The following is a 16,881-nucleotide window of genomic DNA, read 5'->3' as shown; positions in this document are numbered from 1 at the left end:
GTGAGTTTCCAGGCCCACAGGTGCATCTCCGCCCATGCCCCGAAACCCGTCAAGAGAAGATTCAGGGATATTTTGGAAGTCGACATCAGAGGCTGACAGGCTAGGTATATATGGGTTGAGGTGCTCCTGGCGTCTCTCCTTCCACCAGCAGTTGCAACTCACCTTTTCAAGTCAACAACTCCGCGAAGGCACGAAGAAAGCCTGTGCTCGAAATTGTCGCTATAGGTCTCCCCAAGCACTGAGCGTCGGCTTGGTACAGTTCTAAGCCAAAGCATTGTCGACAACAAATTCAGTCGGTAATACTTATTACCGGACATGGTCGGAGTCGTTTCAAGAAGGAGAGTCTTCACTTGGAGACTTCTCTGGATACCACACCATAGCTTCTACCGCAAGGCCTCTTGCAAAGGGAATGGGTCTAAGATCTGCGAATCCCAGTTTCTGATACAAAGGCCGGCCCTTGTCACTGGCCAGAAGCACGATGGGAAGATTGTCGCTCGTCGCCACGCGTTGAATATGCTTCATCAGAGCAGAGCCAATGCCACAGCGTTGACAGGACGGATCGACGGACAAATGATCTACCTTCCAGTAGACATCGATCTCGGCAAATGGGTCAGAAGAAGCGGCGTTCTTCAGAAATTCTCGATTGTTTGCTCGGGAGATCGATCTGTCAGAGTGAGCATACCAGCGGAAGAGATCTTCGACCCGAAGTAGCTGGACCTCCAGCGCTGACAGTGAGTGTTAATGCACGTCCCCAATTCAGTCCAGAGATGCAACCGTACCATTCCAATTCCAATTCCAATTCCAGGGGAGCCAAGACGATGTCTCTGATGTCTTTGCAGCGTGCTTGTGTGGCGTCGCCGAGAGATATCCAACTATCTTCTCCGTGCCGTCCCACCAGGGGTCTGTTGGGTCTGTCACTGCCGCCAATAGCAGACTACCACTGTAGAAGCGTGCCTTGGACCGTGCGAGGAATCTTTGGCGAAGACACAGCGGATGCTGATGGCGGTAGGGGGCCATAAAAGACGTCAACTCGTCGTCGAACATGGCATGGGTAGCGTTGGTGGCTAGGTCGGCCAGATCTCGGGCCTGAGCAGGTCTGACATGCATTTTGGGCGGAGTTGCGCGGGTGGTAGTACTCCGTAGAGAGGACTCCAGTGCCCGTCTGTCAGAGGAATCCGACAGCCTGAGCCGTGGCAGATCAGGCTGAAGCGTGTGAAAGATGACACCAGTGGTGATTCGATCGATCGTGCAACTTGAACTTGTACTTTGGAGTTGGTACTGCAGACGATACTGTAGGTAAGCGGCTCGGGCAGAGGCACCAGGGATCAGAGGAGAGAACTGTGCTACAGAGGTACGGAGGACAGAGTGCAGGACACAGAGTGCAGAGGACAGAGTACAGAGTGCTGTGAGTCAGACAAAGTACATACCTATGTACCTTACACAGTACAGATAGCAGCGCCATGCAGACCGTGCCGCTTTAAATCCAGCCAAACCATCATGTTACTACTGCTACTAAAACATATCTACTAACTTAGGTAGTGCGTAATAACTAATTACCACTAAAGTAGCGGGAAATATACCGAGTACGGACTACAGAGTACCAGGTTACACAGGCTACGGTAGAATGTACAGAGGACAGATGTAGTCTCTCTGCGACGAATGATATTCTATCGCGCGGTTGCATGAAGCTACATCTGACGGGATAGTCAGTAGTCACTCGTAGTGCCCAGTCCAAGTCTAACCGTGTTAGTTTGGAAATCCTATCGTGCCGGGGATACAGCCCCTCAGCCCCCGACCCTCGACCCTCCCATCTCCATTTCGGGACGCGGGAGAGATAAGGTCAGATCGGTGGGATGATTGATGATACTGGAACTCCCGCTTTATTCCTTGATCAATGCTATCGGTGAGCCATCTAGAACGAGAAGGAGAACGACAACGAGTCCAGTTTCCTCGCTATACAGAGAGTACCTACCTGTACGACTTCTAGATGTCTAGGACCTACCCACCTTGACCGACCGGTTCCAACCTAAAGAGGACAAGGACATGGCCAAATGGAGGACCAAAAGCGGCTGTCTTACATGTATGTTTTGCTCGTCCAATGGAAGCAACTACCTACTCAGTTCCAGTCACATACTGACAGTACAGGTCGAAAACGGCGGAAAAAGTGTGACGAGGATGGCAGCAGATGCACTGGCTGCTTTCGAAACGGACTCCGTTGTATTTGGCCTTCGAAGGGCATTTCTCCTTCACAATATCCGGATTTGGATCCCCGGATCGTAGTGGACTATTCCCACGTCTTCAACCCCAGGCCCAGTAACAGTCACCACCAGGACAGGACAGAGGAGTGGTGTCCGCTACGACGGATGTTGACGTTGACGGTGACGGGGGTGACAGGCGAGACGGCTCTGAACTCGTCGGAGCGGCATTCTCTCTTTGCATACTTCACCACCAAGTTCATTCCGCGCATGCAGATACCCCAGGCACGACCGACCTATGCTGACGAAGCCATCCAACTTGCCTTCCAACACGGCTGCGTTATGGATGTATTCCTGGCGTGCTCAGCGGCGAGCTGGTCTCATGAACAGCCGGAACTGATGCAGTCGGCCTTGACCTATTATTCCCATGCCATGTCATCACTCCGCACGCAGATGGCAAATGGCCGCGTAGATGGCACCGAAGACTGGCTGCTGTTGGCTACTATGTTTTTGTGTATATTCGAGGTAAGGGGCATATCTAGACGCTCCCCTACCAACCGGAGCTGCTTGTTGTGTTTTTGGGAGACTACGCGAACTCGGCTAATACGGAAGACCAACAACCAGCGTCAACAGTCGGGATTGTTGTGTCGAGCGACGCTTCACTTGCAAGCAGCAGCCAAGATGATGGCGCTACGAGTACGGCGGAAAAGTCACAGCTTATGGTCTGCCGAGCAGGACACGACCACGCCCCTCCAGCGCACTTCCGCCGAATCGTTGCTCTATCAGGCCGCGGTGACGGCCCTGCTAAGTAGCAATATCGAGTGGTTGTCAGGACAGACCGTATGGCAGCAAGTGGAGATGTATCTGTCACAGATATGGGACCCAGCCAAATCAGCCGGACCGAAGAAAGCTGCTCCTGCTCCTGCTCCTGGTGTGAGCCTGCTCTTGGGCATCGACCCGGCCTTGTGTCGTCTGGTCCGGGAGATCTCCTGTCTGGCGCGTCGTACACCATTGCAGCCGGCTGATCAGTCATATGCAATGGCTGTTCGAACGGAATTGGATCTGATGATTGTCAAGAGCACGGGAGATGCCCAGTCGGGCAAGCGCAGCCCTCCCAGTACTGCTGGTCGTTCTGAAGACGAGAAACACTTCTGGGACGCAACCAAGTTCTACGTGTGTGCTGCCGACGTGCTCCTGCGGAAAACGATGCACCCTCATCTGACCGCAGAACATGCGCACATCCAGGCTCTGGTCCAGCAAATGCTTGACATATTGAAGCAAAGTAACATTCAGGGACACTTCTGGAGCCAACATTACTGCTGGCCGTTTACCATTCTTGCATGTGCTTTACTAAAGGAGGATGATATGGTTTACTTGGATTTGCGGTTGGAGGAAATCTGGGAAAACTCGCATTGGGGCGACGTGAAGAGAACGCTATTGGTCCTAAGACGCATTTCCAAAGAAAGGTACAGGGGCGGGACATTCCGTTCTCACTTGACGATATCAAACATCGGTGGCCCTGTCGCCGCGTTTGACTTGTTACTCTTGAAGGATGGCCTATCCTTCCTCATAGAGTCATAAAGTTGCTGCTGGAAATAAGAGCAGCAGCAGGACAGTATCAGTGTTTGAGGCGTAGACTGGCATGAAATATATATATAAAAGGAAGCAAACCACGAGGCGATTCGTCGAGAGCAGGAGACAAATCCGTACCTAGATACACAAACCCAGGGCTCCTGGCCAATTACCTGTAGATGCGCGCTTATCTTGCGGGAACGACATCGCTTCTGTCTGTAGTACTGTACGGAGAGGTCTCAAACAGGTATACCCCGCCAACTCACCTGTCGCTCGAACAAAAGACTAGCCGGCTCACAGGACTAGTAGTACGTAGCATCATGGGCCAGACGGCCCTATATAAACCCGGTAGCTTTCCTTGACCAGTTGGCGTGGCTGGAAACCATTCTACGAAGAGGCATTTTCTTTTCATCTCTTCAATCATGGGTTCCATCACTGGAGACTGGAGGCTCAAAGCGGCCCGAGGAAAAAAGATTCAGCAAGAATCCATTCCCAAGCAATGGATTCTAGCCCCCGAGCGACTGCCTCCGACCAGTCAGCTGTGCGTCATTGACGTGCCCAAAGAGAGCGGATTGCTATCTGAGAAAGAACTCATAATCACGGAATCGACTGCGACGAGTCTGGTGGACAAGATGGCGTCCGGAACCTGGACGGCGGAAGAGGTCACGATAGCTTTCTTGAAACGAGCCACTCTTGGGCAGCAACTGGTATCCCCCCTATAGTATCAGATATCCTCAGATGACCTGTAGCTAAGCCGGCTCCCATACAGTTGAACTTCGCGACCGAATTCTTGGCCGAAGAGGCAATTGCTCGGGCGAAAGAACTGGACCGGATTTTTCACGAGACCGGCAAGATCGTTGGGCCGCTCCATGGGGTGCCCGTATCAGTCAAGGAACATATTGGAATCAAGGGAAGGGTGTGCAACGCAGGATACGTTTCCTGGATGGACTATATCTCGCCCGACGACGCAGTCGTGGTTCAACTGCTTCAAAAAGCCGGAGGAATTGTTATCGTGCGCACCAACGAACCGCAATCATTGATGGCAGTCCAGCCCATAGTGCTCCCAGGGTTGATGACGCTCATGCTGACAGTTTCCAGTGGCTCGAGTCGGACAATAACATCACCGGGCGGACCTTGAATCCTCATAACCGGAATCTCACACCAGGGGGCTCGTCGGGAGGAGAAGGCGCCTCGATGGGTTTCAAATGCGCGTGCCTCGGGGTCGGCAGCGACATCGGAGGGTCTATTCGAGGCCCGGCAGCATTCAACGGCGTGTATGGGCTCAGGCCCACCGCTCATCGGTTGCCCCTTGTAGGGTTGAGAGCCGCAGGGATGGGACAAGACTTTATACACGGAGTAGTTGGTCCGCTTGGGCATAGCGTCGAGGATCTGGAGTTGTTCATGAAAAGTCTTCTGGACCAATGCCCATGGAAGGAGGATATGAGCCTCGTGCCTGTCCCTTGGCGAACAGCTGGGCCTCCAGCGACCGCAAGCTTGACAGTAGGCATCATGAAGGATAATGGGTCAGTACTCCTCGTCATCTTCCCATTCTTCTTGCCGTTGAAAGCACAGATTGACTGACATGACCGACCCCTTCAAGCCTGGTGCATCCACATCCACCTATCACACGTGCCCTTGAGCTCGCCGAGAAGAAGCTCATCGCGGCGGGAGTCCGGGTCGTTGAGTGGAAACCATACCAGTACCAAGAATCAAGCGATCTTACGGTGAGTATGATGTCTCCCTCTTCCAAACTTGAAATCAAGTCGAGCCTGATCCCTCCAGGCACAATTCTACTTCGCCGATGGTGGGAAAGCCCAACGGAGCGCGCTGGCCGATGAGCCGCTGTTGCCTCAGACGACATTGGCATTGGCAATGGGCAGCCCTGGAGGGCTCGATGTTTCCACCAGCTGGGATCTGAACTACCAGAAGGAGGTCATCCGCGCCATGCACCATGCCGAGTGGCAGCGAGCTGGAGTCGACTTTGTGCTCAGCCCTGCGTATGTTGGCGTGGCACCGGAGCATGGCACGGCCCAGTACTTCTTTTATACGGCCCTGTGGAACGTCCTGGAGCAGCCGGCGGTGGTCTTCCCGACCGGGCTACAGGTCGATGCAAAGATTGACGTGGCGGATGCATCGTACCAGCCGCGAAGTGAGCTCGATGCCCGAGAATATGCGAAATGTGAGTTCACCGCTCGAGGGGCGAGTGCCGGTGGTCCTGGTTACTAACCCTCCCCTCCATATCAGACTCCCCAGAGAAATTCGACAAGGTGCCCATCAGCCTACAATTGGCAGGCAAGCGGTGGCATGACGAGGAACTTCTTGCTGGGGCCAAGGTTGTACAAGGCATAATCGCCAGGTAGTAGTAGGTCGTAGGTGGGTAGGAGGTAGGAGGTAGGAGGTACTAGGCAGCATGGTCAGGTACAAGTACAGTGTACAGTACAATGCTTCAGGATCTGTAACCTCACCGACTCCAACGGTTCCTGCAGCAGTGCGAGTCGCGAGCCGAGGCCTACTGTAAGAGTGTAAGAGCCAAAACTGCCCGAGCTAGTCCCGGCGATTGGATTTGTAAAGTCGTTGCAGGGAAATCAGCTGCTGCTTTAGCCCATGATATTGCTACTCATTGATTATAATCTATCAATACAGCTTTGATGCGTGCCCTTCATGCACTTGTTTTTGCGACTTATCATCTCAAGCGTCTCCTGTTGGTTGGGCAGCGACCTCCCTCAAGCCGATGTGCGCTCTCAACATTTTCTTCTTCGCTGCTAAAGTTGCACCATGGGTAGGTTGAAGACCTGGTTGTTGTAAGACAGTATCCGTTTGCCGTCCGGTCATTTGCCTAAGTTCTATAGATGTTGTAGAGAATTCGGGAATGGGAGCACCGTTGGAGGGGTTGAGCAAAGGCTAAATAAAGAGGGTTCGATCGGCTTGTAAGGTAGGCATTCTGAACGATGCTGCCTAAAACATAGGCAGGATCTATCCGTACACCAGGCAGAGCAAGGAGTCGGCGGCTTTGGGGGCTGTGAGCATACGCAGCCAATTGTTGGCCGCCTACCCACATCGAGCTGTAGTATTATGATTGCTATAGACTTAGTATAGTAATATTAAAATAGAGGGTTACACATACGATGTGGTTATCATAGTAATAAGGTCTTGACGAGTATTTGCGATGTCTTGACGAATAGCCCGGAGCTCGGCTAGAATTTATTGACCGTTGGTGATTACAGGTAGATTTCGTGTTTTCTTGATCTCATCACTAATAAGATCAAAATTTGGTAGCGGACCGAGAGGGTTTCCGTCAGCCATCGTCGCGGTGGTGGTGATGGCGTTTGTTTTTGTTCACGAAATGGTAAGGGGGGGAAAACTACTGAAAGTGGGACGCGACTTCACTGGAAACCGCGTCATTAGCATTAAGGCAAGAGCACCCTCAAAAGCGGCGGATAGCAGAGTTACTCTAGAGAGGCCGTAGAGTATATCTACGTAGTATTTTAGAAAGATAATTATCCGGGTAGAGCTGGAGGTTTCCCTAATCTTATGGAAGTAGCAGTTGGACAAACCGCCTTTAATTCTGGCACCCACCCTAAGCCTAGGTACTGTAAGAGCGTAATAAGAGCCAAAACTGCCCGAGCCAGTCCCGGCGATTGGATTTGTAGTGTTCCGTTTCCCGTTTCCCACCCGTTCCCACCAAAACCCTCCTCCGATCCCCGACTTATAATCTCCATCCATCGAACACGACACTGCATTCCTCCCCGTCACCTTTGAACCGACCGTCTCACACACCGGTCGCCATGGAGCTCGCAAACATGACTCGGTCCGTGGCTCGAAGAGCGGTCAACCACGTGCCTTCCGCCCGTTATTACAGCATCGTGCACGACGTACCCCGGACTGCGGCCAGCCTCAGCCAGACGCCTCCCCCACCACGACCGCAGGCGCAGGGCCAATCTGTGTTCGAGCAAGCCGTCAATGCTACAGGCCCTCGGAACAATTGGACAAAAGAAGAGATCACACAGATTCACCAGACGCCTCTCATGGAACTCGCCTTTGCTGCAGTAAGTCAATCAATCCGTGGTGGGATTGGACCTGGATCTCATGAATATTACAGAGCACAGTCCACCGTCGATTCCACAAACCCTCGGCAGTTCAATTATGTACTTTGATGAACATCAAGACCGGGGGGTGTACAGAGGACTGCTCCTACTGCGCTCAGTCCTCGCGGTACAAGACCAATCTGCAAACCACCAAACTCTCCACCGTCGATTCTGTGATTGAAGCAGCCAAGATCGCCAAAGCCAATGGGTCGAACCGCTTCTGCATGGGCGCCGCCTGGCGCGATATGCGCGGACGCACGAGAGGCTTGAAAAACATTGTCGAGATGGTTAAAGGTGTTCGGGGCCTGGGCATGGAGGCTTGCGTCACCCTCGGCATGCTTGACAAGCAACAAGCGAAAGAGCTGAAGGAAGCTGGGTTGACTGCTTACAATCACAATCTCGACACCTCACGCGAACACTATCCCAACATAATCACCACCCGGACCTACGATGAACGCCTGCAAACCCTCGAGAATGTCCGCGAGGCCGGCATTCATGTCTGCAGCGGTGGCATTCTCGGCCTTGGGGAGACTCCTCAGACAGACCATGTCGGCCTGATCTACACATTGGCCACCCTCCCCGAACATCCTGAATCCTTCCCTGTCAACAAACTGGTGCCGATCAAAGGGACACCCATGTTCGGCCAAGAGCCGGTGAAAATCGAAGATGTCGTCCGCTGCATCGCCACAGCTCGTCTCGTGATGCCCAAAACCATCATCCGCATTGCAGCCGGAAGAGTCACCATGCCTGAAAGCGAGCAGATGCTGTGCTTCATGGCGGGGGCCAATGCGATCTTCACCGGGGAGAAAATGCTCACCACCGAGTGTAATGGCTGGGACGAAGACAAGGCCATGTTTGAACGATGGGGTCTTACCCCCATGCAGACAGAGGCCAGCCAAATTGTCGCGGAGCCAAAATTCGAGGCCCAGAGCTTTGCTCATTTACGCGAGGAGAGCAAGTCTGCTCCTCAGGCCGCCGCATAAAACATGCACCGACATGGGCTTTCAACAAGGCATATTGGATTTTTAGATATACAAAAGGAGTGTCGTCATAAAAAGCCAAGTGGTCAATAAACCCCGACCCAAGAATTCATATTGTAGATGCGCCTCGAGTATCATGCACATTCAAATACAGACGGCTCCCGAGGGTTGTATTTGCCCATCAGGGACGCATCGTTGCTCCTTTCGTCCCCCCATAAAAGAGCCATTGTGAATATCACCAAGACAAATACTTCCGCCCCTTTAGTCTCCGACGCTTGAGGATTTCTCGACCACTTTTAGATTTCAACCTTGCCAGGTATCCGTGCCGGCGTTTCTGAACTCTTCGGGAGGGACTATACGTGTCCATTCGCCGTCGGTAGCCAAACAGGGCGGATGTGGTCGAGAACGAGCGCGCGAGAGAGAATGCAGAAAGATGAGATTGAGGGGTCGATCTCGACATTGAAGACCGGAGGGCAGTTGTGCCCAGCAACGTGTTCGTGGGTGACAGAGAGGTTGTGGTTGTCTGGAAGGACAGTCCGTTGATAGCGCGGGTTAGTGAGGTGACTGATGATGATACATGTTGCGAGACGGTCGCAGAAGGCGCTGTGAGTCGTCGGATCGTGGTAAAGGCTCTGCTCGAGGGGTACTGGTCAGCCTGGTCGTTCTCAAAAACCCTCGGTCGGGAGAGCTCACCTCCGGCTAGAGACATGGTGGACTCGAGATGGCATGGTGTCAAAAATACATTTGACGACACGCCCGCACAGACGGCACATGTTGGCACAGTCTGCGGCTGAAGCTGAAGCAAGAATTAAGGCTCCAGGGACGAGGAGAGAGTCCTGTAATACCGGTGTTGGTCCGTTGGATGTGACTTGGCCGTGAGTGAAAGACGGGCGGCCATCCATCGTCGAAATTGTCAGATCGCCGCACCTGCCTAATTCGACTCCCAGTTCATACTGTGTACTCCTCATATAGTCGCCTTGCCTCGAACCGTGCTCTCTGTGACGCATCCCTGTCAACAATCTCATGCTGCCATCTGCATCTCTTCTCAAGTGACCTAATCACCTGTGCTTGAGAGTCCTGGGCTTCGGGATGGCTTCGCTGTTGCAGATGTTGGGCAATTTCCCTCAAGTTGGTTTCCTCTTGCGCCCTCACTCGTGTCTAGAAATATCCTACTAACTTGGAGCAGCGCCTTACATCCTTCCTCGACCGCCCTGGCTTTCCATGGAAAAAACTGATCCTCGGCTTTTCTCTGGGCCAATTTGTGTTGGAAGGGTTCCTGTCGTTGAGGCAGTATAGGGTCTTGCAGAGGAAGAAGCCCCCTAAGACGCTGGAAGACGAGATCTCACAGGATGTGTACGACAAAAGTCAGGTATGGCATCTGCACTGTCGCATGCGGTGGTTCATACTGATTCTCTCTCTCCACAGGCGTATGGGCGTGCGAAACTAAAATTTGGTTTCTTGTCTGGCCTATACTCGCAGATCCAAAATGTCCTGTTCATTCAGTACGACATTCTTCCCAAGCTTTGGTCCCTGACAGGCCTCTGGCTGTCCCGCTACCTCCCTGAACGGTTTTCTGGCGAAATCTCACACTCAGTCCTGTTCTTCTTGACGTTCAGCTTCATCTCGCAGATTCTGTCACTTCCACTCTCGTATTACGGCACTTTCGTCTTGGAAGAGAAGTTTGGGTTCAATAAGCAAACGGTCAAGCTCTGGTTCACGGACATGCTCAAGGGTCAGGCTTTGATGGTGGCGTTAGGCACGCCACTGCTCAGCGCGTTCTTGAAGATCATCCAAGTGACTGGGACAAGATTCTTCTATTACCTCTGGTTGTTCGGCATTGCGGTCCAACTCTTCGCCATCACAATCTATCCAATCTTTATCCTTCCACTATTCAACAAGCTGTCACCCTTGGAGCCTGGGGAGTTGAAGTCGGGGGTCGAGACGCTGGCGTCGAAGCTCAAGTTCCCGCTGAAGTCGTTGTATGTCATCGATGGAAGTAAACGAAGTGCTCACAGCAATGCCTATTTTTTCGGTCTGCCGTGGAAGAAGCACATTGTCATTTACGATACATTGATTGAGAAGAGCGAGCCTCAAGAGGTAGTCGCCGTCCTCGGGCATGAGCTGGGACATTGGAGTCTCTCGCATACGACCAAATTGTTTGGAATCGCCCAAGTAAGTTGTCCCTGCGAAAATATCTGTTCCTGGTTACTGACACGTCATTTTCAGTTCCATATGTTTTACATTTTCGCCCTCTTCAGCGTCTTCATTGACAACCACTCCCTCTACTCGTCCTTTGGGTTTCACAACTCTCACCCCATCATTATCGGTTTTATCCTTTTCTCTGACGCTCTGGCCCCCATGGATGCAGTGGTGAAACTGTTGATGAACATACTTTCTCGCAAGTTTGAATTTGAAGCCGACGAATTCGCCAGAAATTTGGGGTTCCAGAAGGAATTGGCCAGTAGTCTCGTCAAGCTGCAAGTGCAGAACCTGAGTACCATGGACGCAGACTGGATGTATGCAAGCTACCACTATAGCCATCCCATCTTGGCGGAGAGATTGGCGGCCTTGGGATGGAAGAGTTCGAAACCGGCGCCCAATGACAAGGTTGTGGAACTTGACGAGAAGGTCGTGGATGCCCAGGTTGTCAAGGCCACGGACCGAGAGCTGTGAGGAGGGAGATTTGAGGATGTTGCTCTCATGAGCAAAGTCACATTGGGGGTACATGTGCCAACATGATCAAAGGTATGTAGTCCGGCCGATGAAGAGGTAAACAGTGGCAGCCTATCATTGGCCCTCTAGGGCACGATCAGACTGGAGTGTTTCCGTCGATACGCCTTGCTGGTTTAACCAGGTTGCGTTTCGCGGGAGGTGGTTTGCATAAACGCAGAGACCGCAGGTGTGTCGAATCATCAGGCTATGTTTCAACAAAGGTTGAACTCGACCTCGGAGGCAAATTTGGAGGCAAGCAGCCAGCCACAAGCAGAACGTCGATGGAAGATTGGATCCAATATAGAGGAGCGTTCCTCGATGCAGGGCAGCAGAAGCGTGAGGGCACCTTCACTCCTTACTCTTGCTCTTGCTCTTTTTCTTAGCCTTCTCTGCTTTTTGGGCCTTCTCTTCTTTGTTGCGCAGTTTCTTGAGTCTCCTTCTCTCGTCTTTGTCTTGTTGGGACAGTTTGGCCTTCTTGGCCGACCCTTGGACCTCGACGTGCATCATCTCCTCCTCTTCGGCCTGATCGGCCGGCTGCTCGAGGTCTGCGCCGGGATGGCGATCCTCGGCCGTGGCCTCCAAGTTATCCGCGGTCTGAGTGAGGGCGAACGAGTCTTTGTCCTGCCAGCCCTCGGCATCGGCGTCAGAGCCAGCCATCACGGCAGCGGCAGGCCCAGCATCTGCGTCAGCGTCTGCGTCCTCGCCCTCCTCGGCGGCCAGATTGGAAATTTTGCGTTTGGACTTTTTCGCTGCTGCGCCTCCGTCGTCTCGTGCAGTAGGTTCTAGGCCTCGCTTGTTGCGTGTAGCTGCGGTAGCTGTGGCAGCTGTGGTAGTGGCTGTAGTGTTCTCGTTCTCGTTCTCGTTCTCGGGTTCCGCCCCATCGTCAGTGGCCCCGACCCCAGCCAAATCACCTCCGACTCGCTTCCCTTCCATGCCCAACAGGATGCGCTTGAGGTGGTGCAGGGTCAAGTTGGGGCTGGCGCCGGTCGACACCGCCTGCGGGCCGCGCTCCGTCAACGTCGAGTCCGGCCGGTATGCGGCGTCGATGTCTGCGCGCTCGAGGAAGCCGGTGAGGAAGCTATGTGCTTCGCGGTGAGAGAGGCGGGTAGTGCTGTGGATGCGATGCGTTGGGAGGGCGTTGAGACCGGCCATTATGGCGGATGAAAGAAAAAGAATGCCTCTCCCTCCTTCAGTGGCTGGTTACTGTTGTCGCTGTTGAATCGGTTTCCTTCTATTGTCGCTGTTGGGTCGGAGCGTGAGCGTGAGCGTGAGTCGGGACCGAATGTGCTGTGCAAGTACTGCGTTGCAAAACGGCCGCCTTGCTTTGCAACTGCGTACTGCGTACAGAGAGGCTGGCTAGACACTGCGGGCTGGAACAAAAAAAAGTTGCTTTCGGAGTTTGGGATTCGAGAGGTAGGAGATAAGATAAGATTAAATAGGGTCCCTGAGTGGTCCCCGTTGCACGGATAGTGGCTACGTACACCCCCCCGCTCCTCTCTACCATCCGGACGGAGTACTCGTATTCCTGCCTATTCCATCCGTACTCCAGCCTCATCCCCGACCAATACCAAGAGAAGAGAAGGAACGGGAGAGGATAGAGAATCATCCCCGACCAATACAAAGAGAAGGGACGGAGATGACAAGAGAAAGGCATTATAGCTAATGTCTCCGTCTCCGTATCATTAATCTAATCCGTATGGAGCACTCCAGCCTGATCCCCGACTACCAGGAAAAGAGAAGGGATGGAGAGGAGAAGAGGTATCGAATGTCTCTGTACATGATGATTAACTAGGTATTCACAGCCAGCAACTAGAACTTCATAGGTTCAGGCATTCTTTGCAGATCTCAACCAAAATCTTACATGCATACAATAAGCTGAGCGTAAACCAGTCCTATACATACAATAAGTCGAGTGTAAAACAGTCCTATACATACAATACAATAAGCCCAGCGTTCGTAAAACAGTCCTATGCCGTGGTCGAGACAACCGAGCGGCAGTATATGCACCTCGTGGCATTCCCACTACTCAGAGAACTCGACATCCACGCATCAAAACATTCGGTGTGAGTGGCATTGTGACAGGTGGTACATTCCCATATACTGCTCGAGCTCGTGCTCCTGTCGATGGTGTTATTGTTTTCCCATACACTGCTCGAGCTCCTGTCGTTGGTGTTATTGTTTTGACTCCGTGGCGGCAAGACTGAGAGACAGATTCCGCATTCTGGTCCGCTGGCTGAAGACGTGGAAGAGGAAGATGAAGAGGATGAAGAACTACGAGATCTTGTTGTAGGCGCCGATACCCGCCTGCGTCCGCTGGCTGAAGACGTGGATGAGGACGAGGAAGAGGGTGAGTATGAGGAGGACGAGGATGAGGATGAGGACGAAGAACTACGAGATCTTGTTGTAGGCGTCGATACCCTGCGTCCTCTAGCCTCCTGGCTCGTTTGATGCTCAACACTTTGACGGGAGCGCCCGCCAGGGATCTGGGAAGAGTCTTCGGGCTGTGGCTGCGGATGTGACTGCGTGCGCGAGCGGCGCGTCGTGGACGTTGGTGGGGACGGCATGGACGAGGCGGGTTGAGGGGCAGAGTGACGGTGGCCCTCCCGGCTGCGAGTCGTTGGACGAGATCGCAAAGAGACATCGTCTGCGTTGTATGGCTCTCGAAGATCGAATTCTTGAGAACGCGTAGTCGTTGCAGGGTACGAATCAGGAGGTTCATGGTATGTTTCTGAAGGTGGCGTCCTTCTGGTAGATGTCCTCCTGTGTGTTGTTCTTCTATTTGCCGTACCAAGACCGTTGCTAAGTGCTTCGATAGATGCAAGCGTTTGATCCAGTGTCTGATAGCGATGTAGCAGCTCGGCCAGGAGATCTTCGTCTCGCGCGGATGAGAGGTAAGAGGTGGTTGTCGATGTTTCTGCTCGTGCGACATGACCAGTATCAATCCCGCGGTAAGTGGACGGATCTCGAGGCCGACCGCTTCGTCGACGTGGTGTTCTGTTTCTTGAAGTCGTATAATGGACTAGACGATCAAGCCATTTATCAGCCATAGCCGGGGCCTGACCCCGGTGCCATCTCTTGCAATGGAGCAATGTTGCCGCCTCTTCCAAACTTGCGTCCAGAGAGGAAGGGTTGCATCCGGATGCAAGATCGTGACAGACCTCCTGGAAGATTTGAACGGCTGTGTTGCGAGATTGCTGCGATGCCAGATTTCCGCAGGTTGGCTTGGCTTTGCCATAGCCAATGCATGTAGGATGGTCCTCAGGATGTTTGATGCCGAGAATTTGGCAAAGTGAGTCGACTGTAAGCGTATGCATATTGGGTTGAGTGCAGGAGACTGGGTATCAGAGACTGTATGTGCTTTATGTCCTGATTTGTAGTGGTAGGAGGTGAGAATATCCACAGGATTTCGACCCATCTTTATATCTTCAATGTGTCCCGAAAGGCACAACGATGCCGACCCAAAGTCATACACAGCCATCCTTGAGATAAGTGTAACGGTGGGACCACACAGCCACAGCTCTGGTGTTCATGGAGAAGACTAGCTGGCCGTCGCAGATGCGACCACCAGGACTAGTCATGCTAACTTCGCCACAATATAGCCGAAGAATTCAAGAGGTTATTGGCTGGCAACGTGGGTTACCTTCTTGGTCTGTCTTCCATGGCTTTATCTGAGGTAGAGGGCGTTTTGACGCAATGCAGATGGATATCGGGCTAGGATACAAGTTGGCCGTTGTGACCATGGCTGAGCAGACCCGCGACACGGTTCTCAAACGCATAATGTATCAGTAACTCACTCACATCCTGCGTGACCACGGGCGCCGAGAACGAGACAGTGTAGCCTATCCTGCTTCGGTAGAAGTGGGAGCAGCTTTCATGCACCTACTAATGCAGGCGGAATGTTCCTTTGACGAGGGAAACGTCAATGGTGTCTGTTGACGACCTTTCCTTGACCTCGGATGTTCGGGATGGGTCTTCAAACTAGCGTGTGACATAGTGAGTTTGGCGCTTAGAGAACAGATAGAGAAAGATAGTGTGAGAGAGAAAAAAAGAGCCATCAGCCCGAGTGAGGACAGAAATGCGTCAAAGCACGGTCGTCTTGATGCCGTTGTCTGCCGGGCCTATGCCACCCGACCCACGTTGCTCACCTCGAGTTGTTTCGTACTTTACTGGAAGAAAGGAGGTAGGAAGTTCAAGTATCGGTCGAGCGAGGAGGACAGGAACTGGTCTTGAAGAGTACGCGGCTAAATTTAGATATCGTCAGCGCTGCACGCGATGCTGGTCGTGGCGGTGGTCGTGGCGGTGGTCGTGGCGGTGGTCGTGGCGGTGGTCGTGAATGCGAAGGTGCAGGGATGAGTGCAGGTGGTTATACTGTATGCCCCATGAATATATTCCAAAGAACAAAAACACTTCTCCTACCAGCCCCGTGAAGAACTGATTAGAGAAGTGAAAACTAGAATTGAATCATGTTTTTTTTTTAAATTTTTAGTAGGGGCTCGACAAGCATTCCCTCGTTGTTGTCAGCTCTGAGCAGCTGGTAACTCTTCTAAGTTGTCACATCCCCGCAAGGTTCGCCTTTACAGACGGCGCAGCAGGGAATCAGTAGAGGTCCTCGGAGAGAGAAATACCAGGTCAAGAAGCGACTCAGAAAGTCGCTAGTCGAACCCCCCAATTCAGAGAGGATTGGTGACTTAGTGTAGGTAGCCTGCTAAAGCAGTGTGCTCAACCACTAAGCCAACAGGTCTGGAATTGTTGAGGAGAATTCTGAGACTTTAATATATTACCTGTCAGTGCACGAGCATGAGAGCCAAGAGGTGTGGTAGTGAAGTTGATGTGGTGATACAGTACAGGAGGCTGCCGTGGTCATGTTGTATGTTGACTTTGTAACCGTAACCCTAACCCTAACTCTACCGCGTATTGTAAAAGCGGCAGGGCCGGGAATTGCACGTGAGTGGGCTTAGGGGCTCGGAATGTGCCAATGAGCGACTCGAGTCACTTGTCCCATCGGTACCGTATCCGTCCTCGTTGACGACAGCCGTGGACCGAGGCTTCATGGACGACGGGGGTGGAATAGTCATCACAGCCGCCCTGGTAGTACACAGTACTTCAACTTCAACTTCGACTTCTACCTCCTCGCCAGATATGTGTAGGCTCCGAGTTCCATATCTACGATTTCTCAACTCCGGCACGTAACCAGTCGGGCCCTTAGGCTACCTTAGCGACCTCCTTGTTACATACCTACAGACCACATACAGGCCACATACAGGCCACATACAGGCCACATACAGGCCACATACAGGCCACATACAGGCCACATACAGGCCACATACAGGCCACATA

At 52.7% G+C, this 16,881-nt stretch overlaps 7 protein-coding genes across 7 annotated transcripts; 4 read left to right on the top strand and 3 right to left on the bottom strand.

Annotated features, from left to right (window-relative positions):
- Nucleotides 1-330: 330 nt before the first annotated feature.
- On the bottom strand, nucleotides 331-1,107 carry A1O3_08880 (uncharacterized protein; the record flags this gene model as incomplete). Its single annotated transcript, XM_007738976.1, has 2 exons — nucleotides 331-725; nucleotides 780-1,107. The coding sequence occupies 2 exons, from the start codon at nucleotides 1,105-1,107 to the stop codon at nucleotides 331-333; spliced, it is 723 nt and encodes a 240-aa protein (XP_007737166.1).
- A 1,769-nt stretch (nucleotides 1,108-2,876) lies between these two features.
- On the top strand, nucleotides 2,877-3,776 carry A1O3_08879 (uncharacterized protein; the record flags this gene model as incomplete). Its single annotated transcript, XM_007738975.1, has 1 exon — nucleotides 2,877-3,776. One exon carries the CDS (start codon nucleotides 2,877-2,879, stop codon nucleotides 3,774-3,776), a length of 900 nt encoding a protein of 299 aa, XP_007737165.1.
- A 413-nt stretch (nucleotides 3,777-4,189) lies between these two features.
- Nucleotides 4,190-6,127, top strand: A1O3_08878 (uncharacterized protein; the record flags this gene model as incomplete). Its single annotated transcript, XM_007738974.1, has 6 exons — nucleotides 4,190-4,474; nucleotides 4,537-4,812; nucleotides 4,866-5,290; nucleotides 5,368-5,491; nucleotides 5,550-5,946; nucleotides 6,012-6,127. 6 exons carry the CDS (start codon nucleotides 4,190-4,192, stop codon nucleotides 6,125-6,127), a joined length of 1,623 nt encoding a protein of 540 aa, XP_007737164.1.
- Nucleotides 6,128-7,552: 1,425 nt separating this feature from the next.
- Nucleotides 7,553-8,835, top strand: A1O3_08877 (biotin synthetase; the record flags this gene model as incomplete). Its single annotated transcript, XM_007738973.1, has 2 exons — nucleotides 7,553-7,813; nucleotides 7,867-8,835. 2 exons carry the CDS (start codon nucleotides 7,553-7,555, stop codon nucleotides 8,833-8,835), a joined length of 1,230 nt encoding a protein of 409 aa, XP_007737163.1.
- Nucleotides 8,836-9,921: 1,086 nt separating this feature from the next.
- On the top strand, nucleotides 9,922-11,505 carry A1O3_08876 (STE24 endopeptidase; the record flags this gene model as incomplete). The annotated part of the gene is made up of 4 exons (XM_007738972.1): nucleotides 9,922-9,960; nucleotides 10,019-10,201; nucleotides 10,258-11,004; nucleotides 11,059-11,505. The coding sequence occupies 4 exons, from the start codon at nucleotides 9,922-9,924 to the stop codon at nucleotides 11,503-11,505; spliced, it is 1,416 nt and encodes a 471-aa protein (XP_007737162.1).
- Nucleotides 11,506-11,892: 387 nt separating this feature from the next.
- On the bottom strand, nucleotides 11,893-12,696 carry A1O3_08875 (uncharacterized protein; the record flags this gene model as incomplete). Its single annotated transcript, XM_007738971.1, has 1 exon — nucleotides 11,893-12,696. The coding sequence occupies one exon, from the start codon at nucleotides 12,694-12,696 to the stop codon at nucleotides 11,893-11,895; it is 804 nt and encodes a 267-aa protein (XP_007737161.1).
- Nucleotides 12,697-13,815: 1,119 nt separating this feature from the next.
- On the bottom strand, nucleotides 13,816-14,858 carry A1O3_08874 (uncharacterized protein; the record flags this gene model as incomplete). The annotated part of the gene is made up of 2 exons (XM_007738970.1): nucleotides 13,816-13,932; nucleotides 14,001-14,858. 2 exons carry the CDS (start codon nucleotides 14,856-14,858, stop codon nucleotides 13,816-13,818), a joined length of 975 nt encoding a protein of 324 aa, XP_007737160.1.
- Nucleotides 14,859-16,881: the final 2,023 nt, after the last annotated feature.

The sequence above is a fragment of the Capronia epimyces genome (assembly GCF_000585565.1).
Source record: "Capronia epimyces CBS 606.96 chromosome Unknown aczIQ-supercont1.8, whole genome shotgun sequence".
Taxonomy (NCBI): Eukaryota; Fungi; Ascomycota; class Eurotiomycetes; order Chaetothyriales; family Herpotrichiellaceae; genus Capronia; species Capronia epimyces.
Note: the sequence above shows the minus strand (reverse complement) of the source record. Positions and strands in the feature narration are given on the sequence as shown.